Consider the following 17,427-nt stretch of genomic DNA (forward strand, 5'->3'; position numbering starts at 1 on the left):
TAATATTTCTTTTAAAGCAACAAAGTTTCTTGTACCCAGCTGTGGAGAGGGAGGGTGTACTCTATTAAGTTGGTGCAGTGGAACAGAGTGCAAAACACCTTAAACTTGCCTTTAAACATCTCAAGGATAAACAGGTTAGTAGCTCAGCTCCTTGGAAAGACGAGGTTACGAACACTGAGTCTGATCTACGATGCTACTCCAGCCCATTATTTTATATACAGACTACTACCAACCAGACGGTGTTTCCTGTGCTGCTGGAAGAAGCAGTCACATGTAAGTCAAGTCTCATTAGTTTAACAAAGTTTGCACAATCCCCGGAGTCCTTGTCACCCACGAGTATCAAATGCTCCTCTATGGAACCAGGACTTACAGTACATTTTGGAACTTAAATGTGAGTGCTCTTATGACCAACTTATTGAATGTTTATTTTATTACAGCACCGTGGCCAGTGGTAAACTACAAGGAAAGACTGTTCACAAGTTCAAAAATCAAGTGATGCAGCACCTCCACACCCTGGGGCTCGGGGTCTTTGGCTACCAAGCATGAAAACACATTTGTACATCTTCCCATAAATATCTTTACATAAATATGTATTTTGATTAAAATTCCACACAGACAATAAAAAAAAATTAGAGGATGAGGCGCAGAAGTCCACTAATTGCCCATTGGAGAAAAAACTGCTGCATCTCTCTGATAGAGTAAAAATAAAATGCTTCCCAAAGTTTGTTGAGCATGAAATTCCAACAGCATTTCTCCCAGGTGTGTGACTTTTTACACACTTGTTCACAGGCTCTTTGCAGAGATGAGCTGAGTTGTGTGCAATAGCCTCAAACCTCTTAGGCTGAATTCCTGTGTGGTTAGTGTTAGCTAAGACAGGTTCAGCAGAAAGACCAGGGGCTTGTTTACAGGCTGGCTCTTGTTTTCCTTGAACATGGTGGCTGCATGACCTAATGTTTCACAGGCTGGAAAACTTCCCTGGGAGAGAACAGGTAGGATATTCTAGCTGCCACAGCTACAAGAGAAGAGAGAACAATGTGAGATCTTATAGAAGGCTCAGGTGTGTAGGGCAGAATGCCCTCTCCACCGCTGCCCTCTGTTGGACTGATTCATACCTACTCAAATGCTATTGGTTTTCTCTATGCTAGGCAGGGTAGAGACACCCAACCTAGCTTTAATGTAGCTACTTGCCTGAGGAAGGCATGCCCCAGCTAGCCCCACACGGCTGCTGTGTCGCTGCTGTTGGTACCCACCCTAGTGTAGGGTATGGCTGCAGTCACACCCTCCGTGTCTGAAAGCTCAACCACTCTACCTGCCTAAGGGAAACCCCTTGGGTGAGAGCTTGTCAGGTCCAGGCCATAGGGCTGCTTTAGCTGAGGATTGTGTCTACACTAGGCTGTGTTAGTCCTGCAAAACCCCGAGGGCATAACAGTACTGGGGGGGGTGCCCTCATATTAAAAGCACTAAACCACAACCCTTTGCATCTTGCCCCAATCAGTTACTGGTGTGGGGTGACAGTGGGAACGATGGAAATACCAGAACTGCTGCCTGAGGTTACCTTCTTGACATGTAGGGCCTATGTACCCATTAACGCACGTGCACTGGCCATTCTGAGCATTGCAGAAAGAATTGACAGGGCCACAGTCACAGGTCAGGGCGCAATCTGGGCCAAATTTATCCGTGCGGCAGTCTGGAGAGGAAAAGGCAGAGACTGTTTGGAGGAGCTGGAATTATTTCAGCAGGTTAGCTTGCAGAACTAAGCACAGGGCTGGTGAAAGGTAAGGGAGCAGTTTGCCCCACGAGAGAGATGGGATGCTGTACCTTACCCTGGATTTGTTAGACCACCCCAAGGGTCCAGAGAGGAGTTCAAGTTCCATTCAGTTGTTGGCTTCTTGACTCCAGCTAACTATCGGGGCAGAGGAGTGTGCGGTCAGGGGGCCACCCATCTACTAAGCGTGAGATGGACCATGGCATTCAGTCACTGCTGGGAGACCTAGAGGTGAATAGTCTCGCATCCCATAGGAACACCTGGAGCCATCCAGTCCTCCATGTCAGTACTTGTGTTTTATGAATGTGACCTACAGAGCCAACGGGCACAATTCTCCTCTCGCATTAGTGTACGGCTGGTGCGAGAAGAACCAGGTCCCATGCTGTCTGGCTAGGCCACAAAAATGCCCCTCCCTTTAGTAGTCCCAGCCCCAGACAGGAAGTGATGATAGCTCATCCGTCCTTAGATCACCCTCCCTCTTACACGCTTGGACACCTGTTATGTTTGTTGCAAATAATCCACGCTCACCCAGCTCACACTTGGCACCAGTTTTTCCAGGCGGACACAGGCAGCGCCCAGTGACTGGATCACATGGTGCGTTTCCTTCACAGTCACACAACTGCTGGCAACCCTCTCCATACCGCTCCTCCTCGCAGCCTGTGAGCACAGGAGAAAGGGGGATGGGCAGCACAAGGATCTTCAGCCCTTCGACCAGTGCTTTTCCCCACACAGCCAGTCTTCCCATTTCTGAGCCAATCCTGTGGGACTCACCCCCCCCAAGACAAGAGACAATCTTCTTTATGTGGAAATTATCTCAAGGTACCGGGAAACCCTGCATGCTTCTTCCCTCTGAGGGCAGGGCCAGGACTGCACCCCATTAGTAGGAGGCCTGTGTGACAGAAGCTGATTCGGCAATTGTCCCTGTGGGCTCAGTTTAGTAATTACCCCCACAGAGTGTTGTGCAAAACAGCAAATTTTGGAGGAGGGAGAAACAATTGTTTGATTATTGATGTATTTTTGTGCCTCTGCTTGCCTAAATTTGAGTCATTCCAACTGGCTCAAGATAGCAGAAAACTGGTGTCTAAGAAATCACTGGGAAGAAATGTTGTCGGGGATCAGAGCAGAACTCCAGGGTTCCATTGCTGTCTCCACCTTCCCTGGTGTCAGAACACCACAATGGGTCTGGCACTACTGAACGAACTCACTCAGTGGGTTTGATGTTTGAATACTACCTCATACTTACTGAGCCAGAGCCCTTTTAAGATTATCTTAACACATGTCCTGTTTGCCAGCAGTACCTTCCCCCCCAATGCTGAGTGCCTTTGGTGCCAGCTGGAAGTAGATTTACACACTAGTATAAGAGATCAGCACTGGGCCCTGTGTATGCAGTGACAACACTTCACCTTTTGATGGGAAATACGCTGAAGTCATCTATACCTTTCTGACAGCGGTCTTTGTGGAAGCCAGCAGGACACAGACACTGACCGGTCACTGGGTCACAAGTTGCTCCATTTTGACAATCACACAACTCCTGACAATGAAGTCCATGGAAACCTGGAGGGCAGGCTGCGAAGGAAGCCAGTTGGAAAGTTCATTAGTAAGCACAGAGCACTTCAGTGGGGCCTTATTCGCTGGGGGTCCCAGCAGCTCACCCTCCTGCTAACTCATGGGAGGAAGCATGAGCCCTTTACACTGGGAAGTTTTGAGATGCAGAGGGACAATCCTGCTCTATGTTATGAAGGGGCAGGGAGGGATTAACCAGTGGTCTTTCTGACACTTATCCTTCTAGAGAGCAGGCTACTGCTCTCCATCTGCCTTTTAGCTCCATGCTGTACACTAGATCCACAAATCATCATTTATTACAGTAGCGCCTGGGAGCCCCATTCATGGAGCAGGCCCCCATTGTACCAGGCGCTGTACAAACACAGAAGGGCCTGAAAACTATCCAGTCAGCTCCTGAAATTCAGGAAGATTGTTGAGTGTAAAGTTTTACTCTTTCCATGAATCTCAATAGCAAAAAAATGTAAGCTCAAAAAACTCTTCACCCATCTTCCATTTTAGTGAACAACAGGGGAAGATTTAAGGTGAAAAATGCAAAATGTCATGTGAGAGACGAGGTGGTATCTTTTATCGAACCAACTTCTGTTGGTGAGAGAGACAAGCTATTGAGCCACACAGAGGTTAGGGAATGGTACTCTGGGCTAAATGCAAGAGGGAACAGATTGTTTAGCATAAGTAGTAAGCACATGTTCTAAGGGACCATTCAAGGTAGCGTGGCCCATTAACACCTCTGCAGTTATAGGACAAAACAGGTGTGTTGGTGGGTTACAGATTGTTGTAATAAGCCATAAATTCAGGGTGTCTGTTCAGTCCATGAGTGTGTGAAACTAGCCAGTCTTTCCGTTTGATGCAGGTGTGTCGTAGCACTGCCTTTCCCACAAAACTGCTAAGGAATCTGAGGTCCTAAAAACAGATCTATTTGTCTGACCTGAGCACACTAAAGAAACACAGACATTCCAGTAGGGACCATGTTGCTGCTTTTTTGTACTCTGGATTGTTTTTAAGCAGTTGCTAATGTGGGTCAGCTTATGTGTGCACAATCCCAGCTCACACAAAGGACAGGACATTCAAACCAACAGCTTCTTTAACTTGACTGATAACCTGCCTAGTGACGTACAGGGCTGCCAGACAAACACTGCAAATGCAATTTCAACCGGGCTGTGCAATGTTATGACCAACACTAGGCTGACAAAGGCCACATGTCAGGGCTCAAGTGGATCACCCAGCTGCTTTGTCCACATGCCTCCTTTTTACCCCTCCCCAGGACAGCGCAGTAGTGAGCTGGCCCTGTGTATTACCAAGAATTCTTCCAGTGTGCTGATGCCTGTGGTTTTGGCCTCTGCCAGAGGCAGGATACTAGACTTGATGGACCTCCTGGGGGAGGGGGGAGGAGAGAGAGCGAGTGTGTGTGTGTGTGGGGCCGGCCACTGGGCCTCTCACTTGCTCTGATGTTCAAACTGCCCCTACGCGAGTCAGCTCGGCTCCTCTGCCTTATGTCTCCTGGTGCTCACATTAAACATCTTTACAACACAGCCTCGGAGGGCAGAAGGAGCAGCAGTTCTGCTGCCTGAACTTACTTTGCTCACATAAGTGCCCATAGTGCCCGCTGTGGCAGTGGCAGGCTCCCGTCACTTGGTCACAAATCCCATTATTCCGGCACGCACAGTTCAGCTGGCAGTTGGCGCCATACTTCCCCGGTGGGCAGTCTGCGGGGAACACATCCAGAGAGTAATTGGCACACGGCTCATAGGCGAGCATGTCCTGTGCTGCAGTGACCTGTGGCCAGGCCATGCCTCACAGGGCACCCTGCGAGGGAGGGCGCAGCTACGCCTGTGGCTACGGCAAAGAGGGCATCAATTCTAAACACAAACTCTGTTAGTTTAACGATTGTCAGCCTGGTGCCAGGCCGGAGCACTCCGGGGGGTTTACCCAGTTCGCAGAATTTCCCGGTCCGCCCAAGCCCACACAAACAGGAGCCGTCGGCCGCATGGCAGATTCCTCCATTCTGACAGGCGCAGGTCTGCGTACAGCCTGCCCCATACTGGTTTTTCTGGCAGACTGAAAAAGACAAAGGAGGAGAGAGTGGGAACCCAAATCCGGGTGTGATCAGACACTACAGCAATGGGGGTGGGGGTACCTTGCCTGTACCCAACCCTACAGCCCTCTCCAACCACGGTGGTGAAATACCCAGTCTTGGTTAAATGGCACCATGGTTAATGTTTACCGTGTTCACAGCTGGGACCAGTTCTTCCTGCTGGACAAATGCAGATGCCTGTCACATGGTGACAGGTGGCTCCTTCTCCACAGGAACACAGGTGCATGCAGTCCTTGCCATAGCGACCAACAGGGCAGCCTAAGAGAGGATTCACTTCCATAAGAGATGGTGACATTAGCATTCTTAGAAGCAGGCTGTGGGGCACAGGGCACTTGCTGGAGGATTCGCTGCACCTTGAAGTCTTTAAATCATGATTTGAGAACTTCAGTAGCTCATAGGTGAGAGGTTTATTGCAGGAGTGGGTGGGTGAGATTCTGTGGCCTGCGCTGTGTAGGAGGTCAGACTAGATGATCATAATGGTCCCTTCTGACCTTGAAGTCTATGAGTCTGAAAAGGAAGGGCTTCGGTTTGGCTTAGAGGGGAATGTGTCTGGTGGTTAGAGCTCTGAGACAAGGAGTCAGGACTCTTGGATTCTTTTCAAGGCTCTGCCACTAACTGTGTGATCTTAGGTCTGATTTGGTAGAGAAAAAACAAGAGCCATCTAGATCACTTCTGGTGGAGGAGGAAAGCATTTTAATGGAGGCTCCAGAGCCAATCAATGGGATGGTGCAAGGGTGAACTGCCAGATTAATACAGCACTTCCAGACCTGGGAGCAATTATGGTGCAGAAAAAACCCCAGCAAGAAAGTGATTCTATTTCAATAAAAGCAAGAAATTAAATCAGTTACTTGGGAGCTGTAATAGTGGACAGGCTCTTTCCTCTCCTGTGTGATTCAGCGGAAGAAAAAGTAGTGCACACAGCCAATGGTGTAGTGTTGTACCTGGGAGAAAGACTTCCTTCCTGACACTGCAGCTGAGCGATTCATGTCCTGAATTGGAGGACTGGAAAGGACCTTGAGAGGTCAGTCCTGCCATGAGTGCAGGGGACTGGACTAGATAAGTATTATCTAGACCATCTCTGACAGGTGTTTGTCCAACTGGCTCTTAAAAATCTCCCATGATGGAGATTCCACAACCTCCCTAGGCAATTTATTCCAGTGCTTAACCACCCTGACAGTTAGGAAGCATGAAATTATCTCTCTGGCTGCACATCATGATCATCTTAAACTTCTACCTGGTGCTGTAGCTCCCTCTGGTAAAATCCATTTTGGCAAGAGCTTGAATTTTTGCAGCAATTCACTTTCCCTTTGTTTAGCTGATGTATCATTAGAACCATAACAATGCTGGGAGAAAAAACACCCATCCCCCAATGAGTAATAAGAAAATTCCCTTCCACAAAGGTCTTTTTGGCAGGGTCACCATTGCTCCTGCAGGGGTTTTGACAGAAAACATTTTGCTGGAACCCAAGAGGAAAAAGCTTCATGAATCTGTTCTTAGAAGATGAACCAAAGCTGTCAAGATTGTCCCACGCTCAGGATATTATTAGTATTGTGTAGAGGGGGTATTATTCTGTTTTGTGGCACATTTACTGTGTGACTCCCTTCCGCTTTAATGTCTAAAACCTTTCAAGTGTAAGAAACACCCCGAACTTATGGATTTTTGCTTTTATTGTAGTTCTGGACAGTGAATCATCTAAAACAGGAGTCACTGGGAGTCAGAGGAAGAAAGAATGGTCCATGCATTTCAGTAGTAATTGAGAATTCACTCCCCGCACTTCCTCTGCTAACAGACATCTCTAAACTAGGCAGTGAAAGATACTCAGTGTAATGTTTTGCAAAGCTTGACTTGGAAGACAAATGTGCTGCTTCAAATCTGCCTGCAATGTTCTTAGACTGTGGCCTGCATCACAACTGCTGCTCTCTCTTGAAGGGCAGCATCTCATTCATGTGCATGGCGGCAAAGGAAGCTGCACACTCACCAATACTGCAGTCAGCTCCGACGTACCCAGGGGGACACTGACATGTCCCTGTGGTGGTCTCACAGTGTCCTTGATTCTTGCACTTACACTGCTGCTCACAATTGGGGCCATACCAACCAGCTGAACATCCTAGGGGGAAATTTAAAAAAAACCCAACGCTTAGAAAAATGACAAAGCCCAGACACTGATCATGTGGCATATGCACGGACATTCACAATGCAAGTGTCTCCTCCCCAATCTTTATATTTAAACACTAGGTCGTGGATGACAAGGTAAGATGATTCGAAATAGTGTGTAGCATGATGGCAATCTAAGGGGTCCGCCGATTTACTCATCAACATAAACGTTTGTAGAGACGTTGTTAACCATGGTTTACTTGCTCATAAAACAACAATTGACATTGATGAGTAAATGGTGTTGGTATGAATATATGCCAGACAGTGACACCACCCAATTCACTTCACTCAGTGAGAGGAGGTGGGAGAAGGTCATTTCCTGTCTATTTTGAGTGAGATGCTGCTGATTTCCTGACTAATCTGAACAAAGATCTCATGGTGAGCCAGAGAAACCGGTCCAGCTGACATGACATGCACACCAGCAGGATGAAGATTCAGGAAGCCAGGTCTGTTCTTGCCTAATGGACTGCATGATGGAGTGGACTGTTTTGATTAGATACAACCCACATATTGTGACAGAAATAATCAAAGCGCAAGGCTATCCTTCATCCTCCCAGCACCTGCTGACACAAAGCACAGCATAAAACACAGGGAAGTGCTCACAGCTCCAAGGTACTGGCTTCTCAAAAGCAGGCCGAATTCCACATTTTATCTTGCATTAGCCAAATCTTATAGAACTATAAAAAATAATCAGCTAAGTCACAGGTTTTCAAGGAGGCTCCTAATGGAAAAGCTATTAGTGCAGTGAAAATACATTTTTAAAAAACACTGCATAGAAAACTTTGAGCAAAAATGAAATTGGGGGAAGATTATTTTAAGAGGGCTGCAATAAGGTGCCCATCAATCCCCGCCCTTCCTCCAGTTGCGCAGTCAAAAGGATGAGGGTGAAAGCATCTCTAAATAGCCCTCCTTGCTCTTGGCAGAGGGAAACTGATCCAAGGAGTTTTACACTTAGAGAAAAACAACAGTACAAAATTCTCTGTTGATCATACTATGTAGCCAACTTGCCCATGGGTTAGATGGGAAATGGCAGAATGTGGCACTTGTGTATATTAAATTGTTTTTCATGGCACAAACTCACTAATTAGTAAGAGGAAGTGTGTGTATGGGGGTGAGAAAGTGCATGTATGGGTGTGGGTTGATGGATGGATGTATGAGTATGCAGGGACAGATGGAGGAACAAAGGGAACAGAAAATGCCTGTGTGGGCAGAATCATTTTCCCCATTACCGGCAAGGTTCACAAAGACATAACCTGGGAAATGTTTTTTAAAATCTCAAGCTGCATGAGTGAGGGGAAAGGAAAGCACAGTGGGAACCTGGGATGACAGCCAATCCGAATGCAGGAGGTCCCATATTGCAGCTGTCCCAAGGCTCCTGGAGTTCAGTTCCTGGCCTTAACTAGTATCCAGTGCTGCAGAGGAAGGTGGAGTCCCCTCTTCTCTGATTAGGGAATTGTGAATGCTACCAGAAACTTCCTTCCTGACCCCACAAGATGATCAGTTTATGCCCTGATACATGACCATGGACTCTCCTTGGAACACTCAGCATGAAGAACACAGTCCCTGATTCGCTACCATGCAACAGAGAGGCTGTAGGTGAAGTCACATGAACCCTGACAATGCTGAAGACAAAGGTTAGAGCAAACTCACTTAGCTGGCAATTTCTTCCATGATAACCAGGCGCACAGATACACTCCCCAGTGACAGGATGACAGTCTTGGTTCACTTCTGGGCACTGGCAAGCCTGAGCGCAGTTCAGCCCAAAGGTGCCTGCCAGACAGGCTGTAGGAAGAGAGAAGATGAAGATACCACAGCATTATTGTGGGGGCTCATGGTCTCCCTCAAAACCCTACTCCCTAATTTATTGTCATTTTTAGAACTTCACTATAGAGCAGGACTTATTGGTATCAAAACCCAGAGCCATGATTTAGAATGGCCTTTAATGCGCATGGTCTTCATCCGCCACTCAAAGCAAGGGGAAATGGGAACCAGTCTCCCTGGTGTATCCTGTTGTGAGGAGCATGGGGGTAGCCGCTAGGATGCACAAAGGAGTGGGATTGAAGAGGACTGGAAGTATTTTCAGATACTAGATGCCCTCTGCAATCATGCATCCACACATGCACAGAGAGATCTGAAATACACACACTTACAGACTGAATAATGTGCTCACATGCCTCTGTCTCTCCCAGACTTGCTCATATCCACAGGAGCTCTGTCTTACTCTGATTTATTGCTAATCCTTTGGATGGAATATACTGCTCTGGTTTCCTACTTGGCTCCTTTTGCTCTGTTATGATTATGTGGGCATGCACTGCCTGCCAAAGTGTGAGCTGCTATTTGGCAACGCATTGATTTTTTTTTAGTAGTAATGGATTGAGCCGTCTAGTTCCCTGGACTCTGCTAGTAACCGTAGAAGGGCTGTTCCCTCCTCCGTACATTGTTCACATCCATGGCCCATAAATCCTGGAGGGCAGCCACACTGGCCAGTGACATGGTTGCAAGGCGTTCCTGGGGAACAGTCGCAGCGGCTGGCACACTCCTTCCCAAATGAACCAGGCAGGCAGGCTGTAGGAAGGAAACAAGGTGGGGAAAAGAAATCAAAACAAAAGGTTTGCGAATTCTTCCTAGTGCCCAGCACTAGCAGGAATTTTATGCCCCCAAAATAAAGTGTAATTAAAGGTTTAATGCAATATTGTTGTAGCCTTCCTGGAAACGTGAAAGAAATGCCCCATTGAACACTGATGTGAGCTGAAGACACGTCATGTCCCAACTGGGCACCTTCTGTCCAAGGAGTTGCTAAGAAGCCGATGTCTCCGTAAGTGAGCAAATCTCAAAGTCTGGCTGCTTCCCCCAATCATCCCAAGGCCCCCTTTCCTTGGCACACTTCTCTGTCTAGTGCATTGAGAGATGCCAGACTGACAAGCCAAGAAAACAGTCCTCTTAACTGAATAGGTACAGTGGGGCACCAGCCACACAAACTTCCCCAAAGCTGCCTTGGCCTGGAGAGACTGTGAGAGACGTGAGTGGGAGTTCAGTTTCTGTGACCCACTTAGTCCTGGGCCTCTGCTGAGATGTCTTGGTGCCTAGCAGTGCCAATAATGCTGTGGCTATCTGTCTACTGGGGAGCGAGCTGGGCTCGAACTCTGACATCAGCCAGCCGGCAGCATTTGTTACAGCAACTGAGGTACAAGCCTCTTTCTATAGCCCACTGCCCATCCCCTGAGCCATCTAGTCCTACTTCGTCTGTTACTGTAGAGAAATCAGGCTCATTCCCAAAACGTCCAGGGCTCCGTGACTTCATCTGAGGCTGAAATGTAACGAGAACAGCCTGGATACCTGAGCAGCAGAGACGATGCAGAGGCGACGTGATTCTCTCACCTTTCTCACAGCGCTGGCCCCTCCAGCCTGTGGGGCAGTCACAGGTGCCAGTGATGTGGTGGCATGAGACTCCAGCCCCACAGGCACACTGCTCTGCACAGTCCTCTCCGAACGTACCCTCCGGGCAAGCTGCAGAGATTCAAACGTACAGAGAGGTGGGGGATAAAGGGGTGCTACAGAATGAATACGGGCATGGTCTGGTTTCATTACACAGGGCAATTCAAACTATGCTCTCCAGGCACAAAGAACTGCAAACGTTTATTTTATGTCCCTCTCGTGTTCTCATGTCAGGGGGTGAAGTTTTATGTTTCACTTCATGTTTGACAAGTCAGGGGGGATCTGTCAGCTGCAGAGCTGGGTCTAACGAGACTAGGAACAGGATCAAATAGATCAGACTAGTTTCCTTTCTTTGGTGGTGGCGATAGGTACCAGCCTGACAGCTCTGGAGAATGGAGCCCTTCGTTCATCCCCAGAGGAGGTACAGCATGGGCAGCAGCTGGGCAAGCTTCCCAACACTGCTTGGCTGGAGCACTTCAGCCCTGACCTGAAAGGATCCCTGTACCACGGCTGCTGAGGAGTGAGAGGAGAATTTAATCTCTGTAGCCCAGTCAGTCCTTGGCCTCTCGGCTGAGCCCACCAACAAGGGATCCAACTGTGCTGCTGCTTTACCTTTCAAAGGGGAAACTTGTTGACTGGGAATAAACTCATGTGACCCTGGCCACTGTACAGTCCCCAGACAATAACGTGTTCATCACCACTGCTCTGGGCAAGAGTGAACCAGTGAGCACCAGGGGAAAGGCTCCATCTCCCAAAATCGCCAGTCCGCTGGGCAATCCATTGACTCAGCATCTCCTTGCCACTCTCCGTAACAATCTTTGCTTGTTTCTAAGAGAGGGATTTTCTGATTCTTCTGTTCATAAAGCGAGGTCATAAGGTCAGTTGGGCCAAATTCAGCCTTGGCCTAAACAGTTCCAACTCCCATGGAAGTCCGCAGAGTAGCACACACCTACGTCAGGGCTGAACTTGGCACATGCGGTTGGATTTGTGACATCACCATTACCTTTGAGACAACAGACCATGAGGTCAGAAACTTTGGCAGAATCCGGGACAGGGAGAAAGTGCGTGCTGAGGCGGGGAGAATAGCTGAGCCAGGCAGGAAGAGGGGAAGAAAGAAAGTTGTGAGCCGACAAACTGCTCTTTGCACAAACATTCTCTTCTTCCTAATCTGGTGTGAAAGTCTCTCTCTCTCTCTAACAGCACCAAATGTTTTTGGAAGCATTATTCCTGGCACCATTTAGTGGGAGCTGGGGGGCCAGGATAGTATCACCATCAGGGCCATTTTCCTCCTGTCATCTATGAGGAAGTGAGAGGCTGGTTCTTAAGGCAGATGAAAACCAGATAAGAGAGTCATTGTCTGAATTATAGAGAAGTTAGTTGCATAAACGCACAAGCTACACACCTAACTGACAGCTAGTCAACTTGACTGAGTGCACAAATTCAGTAACTGCATGTGCAAATGACAAAATAGGTGCATTTGCCCACGCATTCACCCAATTTGCACATGCAATTGGGGTAACTGCAAGCATAGATTAGGGACATAGTTGTGCATATATTGTATGTGCACGTTTGCACACCTAACTTTTCTAACCAATTTATTTGAGCATAAGCTTTCGTGAGCTACAGCTCACTTCATCGGATGCATACTGTGGAAAGTGCATCCGATGAAGTGAGCTGTAGCTCATGAAAGCTTATGCTCAAATAAATTGGTTAGTCTCTAAGGTGCCACAAGTACTCCTTTTCTTTTTGCGAAAACAGACTAACACGGCTGTTACTCTGAAACCTAACTTTTCTAAAAAACAACCCCTAAAAAGAAGTCAAATAAAGGATTCTGACTTTTGGTGGCGATGGGGTAAGTTAGCAAGGCAAGTTAGCAAGTTAGATAGGCATTGCTGGGCTTTTTAAATCTTAATGTCAATATAGACAATGGTCTCAATGTAGTGAAATTCTGCCTACAGTGAGACAGAAAAAGTCCTGAATAGTTTCACTGCAAATCATCATTCTGGTTATGATGACCATTTGCTTCAAGCTGCCCTGTGAAAAGCAACAACTTGACTAGAGGAGGGTCATGCGCAAAGAGTTCTATATAACACAGTGACATGGACCTGTGATCTGGTAAAGTGCCTTGAGGCTGACTTGAATACCCAGCCAAAAGGATGGTGCCTGCCAGTCCCCAAAGATGGTGGACGGTTAAGTGAGATGTGTGTTTCACGTTACAGTACTCAAGGCTGTACTGAGGGTGCGCCAAGTCCAGTCAAACCTCTTCATGGCACGGATCTCATTCTCTGCTTTTCTCCTCAGACACAAGAACCAGATGGCTAAGGTCCAGTGAAAATAAGTGAGGGTAACAAGCAGGGAGGCTATGGAACTGAGCAGACATTTGGAATCTTCCACTGAGCATTTGCTTTTGTGGGTAATTCTCCCCTGCACTTTCTAATTGGAAGGCGAAGCAGAATCATATACCGGTGTTGCTGGTTGCAATTTGCATCATGACACCATATCCAGGTCTGGAAAACACTAAAATAAATTTCACTGGCACCATCAGAATTCTGCCCTGGCCCCTCACGCACACTGGCCCAAGAGGAGCTCAATGCCACATAGCAGAACACTCGATATTCTGCTTGGAGAAGGCTCAGAAGCTTCTGAAGGTTCCGTTCAGAGCAGAATCCAAAAATTCAGATACTTTTCTTCTAACCATGAGGTTGGATACCTCACAAGAGCACATCTTGCTTTCATCGGAGTCTGAAATCCCCCAGAGCTGCCTTATACAGATCAATGGAATGCCCACAATGGGAGGTGAAAAATCAAGCAGATATAGAAGGGGTTCAGAGACAGATGACAAAAGCTACTAGAGCCCTGGAATGACCTGCTGTGTGAAGAGAGGCTGACAGGGAGCGGGACAATGCTACACATAATGTAACGTACATTACTCAGCCAGAGAGTGCATCAGTGAAAGGGATACTCATGAAAGGGATACTCGGGAAGGAGAAGATTAGGATTTCTCAGCTTTGCAAAGCCTCAAACGGCTCTTGAAACTTGCCTGACCTTCGTCCCACATTAAGAAATGTTCCAGCAACATCATATTACAGGCCACAGTCTGCTTCCTGCTAATGATCCAGGGAACAAAGCAGCCACACCCCCACATTACCTACAAGAGCCTAGAACCAAAACAGTGACACAGTCAACACCTTGTAAATGTCAGGGCCTTTCCTAGCCATGCTGCTGAGGGTGGGAATGACTGCAGCAGACAAGTCACTCACGCCCACGGCTTCAGCTGATTACCAGCCTCAGTCTAATAACCCCCTTCACAGTGGGCTACATTTGCTGTGGCTGCTGGGACTTCTGGGAGGGGAGGGGCTCCCCTTTGCTGATCTTCTGGGACTTGATCCAGTCCCTGAGGCTCCCCTTTCAACACTAGCTAATAGCAAAGGGATTGCCAGGGTACTTAGTAAAGTCTGTAGATAAGCTGAATATGAGGCCTGCGGAAGGCAGACCTACGAGCTTGCTGGGGCTTAGGACAGAAGCCAGGCATTCTGGGTCTGCACAGCGGTTCCAGTAGCGAGTAAGCTCAGAAGCTGGAAAGGGGGAGGAGGGAAGGTGATCTGGAGCAGCATAAAGCTATTAAAGTCTTGGGTCAGGTGGAGGTTTTCCTATGACATTTCAGCTTCACCTTGCCTTCCATTGCCATCTGCTTCCATTGCCATCAGGGGCAGGCTGTGTATCAGTCTAATTCAGGGTCTGCTCCTGCAGGTTTGCTATTCACTTCACGGGGAGCAGGGTGACACTTTGGGATCTCTGGGAAGGGACGTGGCCTTTTCGTGATCGTACCGCACTAGGTACACGTAGGAAATGGCACCAACAACGTTTCTTTTGTTCAGACCTTGAGGGGAGCACAGCGCCCGGCAGAATGAGTTCGCAAAGCTAAAACCATGGCCTGTTTTCTCTTGAGCTGTGCAAGCCAAATGTTGGGCCCTGTCACCTACAACAGATGCACCAAGCAAACTATCAGCTACCTCCAGCAGAGAGGACTTGTGCTTTTCTCGTTGTATCAAAAGCAGCCTTTTAAAAAAAAAAACAAGGTAACTAGACTTCCCTGAACCTGAGAAAGGTTCCATCTGAGGGAGGGCTCAGGCCAGCCAAATCTGTTCCCTTGCCCTGGCAGGTAAGTAGAAGCTACAACCATTGGTAGGCTCCTGTGGCTTTCACTTACAGCTTTGGCACTGCGGCCCAGTCCAGCCAGCCCGGCAGATGCAGAGGCCTGTCTGACGGTCACACAGCCCCCTGTTGTGGCAGTCGCAGGCTTGCTGGCAATCCACACCATACCGTCCTTGCGCACATTCTAGGGGAAGCCAGAGAGTTGACTGAAGTGGTTTTAGAAATAGCACAATAGAATCTTAGTCCAGAAATACAAACCCACAACTCCCCCTTGGGGACAGAAAGTAAGGATATGTCTACACGAGAGCTGGGAGCAGCCCCCAGCCTGAGTAGACAGACTTGTGCTAGCTTTGCTCGAGCTAGCATGCTAAAAATAGCAGTGTGGACATTGGCGCTCCGGTGGAGACGTGGGCTAGCTGCCTGAGTTCGAGCCTGCCCAAATCCCTGTGTCTGAGCTTGGGCAGCTAGCCCTCACCTTCCTGGGAGCTCCAGTGTTCACACTGCTCTTTTTTAGCGCTCTATCTCAAGCAAAGCTAGTGCATGTCTGTCTGCCCATGCTGGGAGGCACATTCCCAGCTGCAGTGTAGACATACTCTAGAGGGAGAACGCTAATGACCCTGCTGTTATCACCAGATTGTTCTAAGACTGGGGACTGGAGTTATGGCTCCATTGACCACTGGTGTTCCTCCCCCTGGGTGCAGTCTTGACTGAGCGTAGATTAGATTAGAGAGCACAGACACGTGCTGCGCCAGGCATCAAAACCATTAGGAACCAAACTCAAAATGTTCCGAAGCTGCATTGCTGCTTTTTGTTGGCAATGTGGTAGCCCCGTTTTCATTATATTTTAATACAAAAAATGGCTCGAACTGTGTTCCTTGAGCCCCAACAATGCTCCCCGCTATCCTTCTGCGGCCAAATTACCGTTTTCTTGCCATCCTGGGGCATGAAATGACTGAAGTGAAATCAGGGAAAACTTGTTGGGAGAGGGTTAAACGTGCAACAAACGTTCTGCAGGTTTCAACAGCCCGGGGTTAACAAGGCTGCTCCCACTCCTGTTGCTTACCCAGCTCACAAGCCAATCCAGTCCATCCTTCTAGGCATGTGCAGTGCCCCGTGACGGGGTCACACCTTCCGCCGTTCCGACAGAGGCAGTGCTGGTGGCAGTTCGTGCCATAGAAACCATATGGACACGCTTGGGGAAAAATCAGGACAAAGACCGAAGTCAGAAAGCAGCTCGACACTAGGTTTACAATGCAGAGATCAGGCCTGTCGTATCGTGGGAGGCAGTGGGGGTTAGGAGTAGACAGAAATGAAATGGAGCTGCTACCGCTAGAAATAAGTAACAAGAACACAATCCAATAATGCCTGAGGGCTGCCTAGCTGGGTCCACAGGAAGGTTCTGCATTTTTACTTGCATATAAGAGGTGTCAGGTCACAGGGGACTGGCCTGGGGTGGGGAAAGGGAGGGAGAGAAACAGCAGAGAGGTGAGGGAGTCACGTGCATGGAAAATCTTCTCAGTACCGTAAACTCTCTCTTCTCTCCCACGCTTTCCCCACCCTCTGCGAGCTTCTCCACAGCTCCCACTTTAGCCATTTGGTGGTGCCTTGACCTCCTGAGCCCTGCCTGAGGCTTCCTCCCATTCCGTGAGTGCGAAGTAGGGATCAGCTCCAGCTCCCACCAACTACAGACATGTAGACGCAAGCCTGGCTCCCTCTCTCTGTCCCAGTGCAGTGGTTCCAATGACACCAAGTGACCCCTCCGAAGCTCGCCAGGCAGGTGGGAACCTACCAACAGACACGGCAGGATCTGTGGGCAGGGGCGGTGATGGTGGCATGAGGTCTGCCAGAGGGCGTGAGGTGGTGGGGCCACCAGACCACTCAGCCCCGCCCCACCCTGCCTCAGCAGCAGCCTGCTGCTCTCCTCCCCTCTCTCACTGCTGGGGGCTCCCCTGCTGCCCTGGACACCTGGCCAGCTGCAATCCCGTGTATTTTAAACCCGCCAGAGCCTGCAGGAGCGAGAGGCTCCAGGAGGGCAAGGAACACTGGCCCACTCCATGCCACGCTGCCATGGACACCTCCAGGGATGGAGCCAACCGAATCCTGCCGCCAACCCAGGTATGAGCTGCACACTCCCCTGGTTGAGTGACTTTTTGCCCTGGAAGGCCCTGTAATGTGACTCTTATGGGGGGCAGCAAAAAAAGGTGTTGGGAACCTCAGCTCTAGTCTGGGAAATGGCACATGGAGCCCAAAACAGTGAGTTTGA

At 48.7% G+C, this 17,427-nt stretch overlaps 1 protein-coding gene across 7 annotated transcripts in view; it reads right to left on the minus strand.

Moving 5' to 3' along the window:
* Positions 1–401: 401 nt before the first annotated feature.
* MEGF6 (multiple EGF like domains 6) overlaps positions 402–17,427 on the minus strand; it is a 254,375-nt gene continuing 237,349 nt past the window's right edge. For 5 of the 7 annotated variants that reach the window (XM_084651674.1, XM_084651673.1, XM_084651672.1 and 2 more), the window contains 13 exons: positions 16,228–16,356; positions 15,220–15,348; positions 10,953–11,081; positions 10,011–10,139; positions 9,225–9,356; positions 7,399–7,527; positions 5,550–5,678; positions 5,255–5,383; positions 4,903–5,031; positions 3,203–3,331; positions 2,294–2,422; positions 1,556–1,687; positions 402–1,012 (listed from right to left, as the gene is read on the minus strand). In XM_084651674.1, coding sequence (XP_084507800.1) covers positions 948–1,012; positions 1,556–1,687; positions 2,294–2,422; positions 3,203–3,331; positions 4,903–5,031; positions 5,255–5,383; positions 5,550–5,678; positions 7,399–7,527; positions 9,225–9,356; positions 10,011–10,139; positions 10,953–11,081; positions 15,220–15,348; positions 16,228–16,356 — 1,619 coding nt within the window. In that variant the 3' untranslated portion in view covers positions 402–947. The remainder of the gene's footprint in view (positions 1,013–1,555; positions 1,688–2,293; positions 2,423–3,202; positions 3,332–4,902; positions 5,032–5,254; positions 5,384–5,549; positions 5,679–7,398; positions 7,528–9,224; positions 9,357–10,010; positions 10,140–10,952; positions 11,082–15,219; positions 15,349–16,227; positions 16,357–17,427) is intronic. The other 2 variants (XM_084651676.1, XM_084651677.1) reach the window with 2 other exon arrangements.

This window comes from Lepidochelys olivacea (genome assembly GCF_965140295.1).
Source record: "Lepidochelys olivacea isolate rLepOli2 genome assembly, chromosome: 18".
NCBI lineage: Eukaryota > Metazoa > Chordata > Testudines > Cheloniidae > Lepidochelys > Lepidochelys olivacea.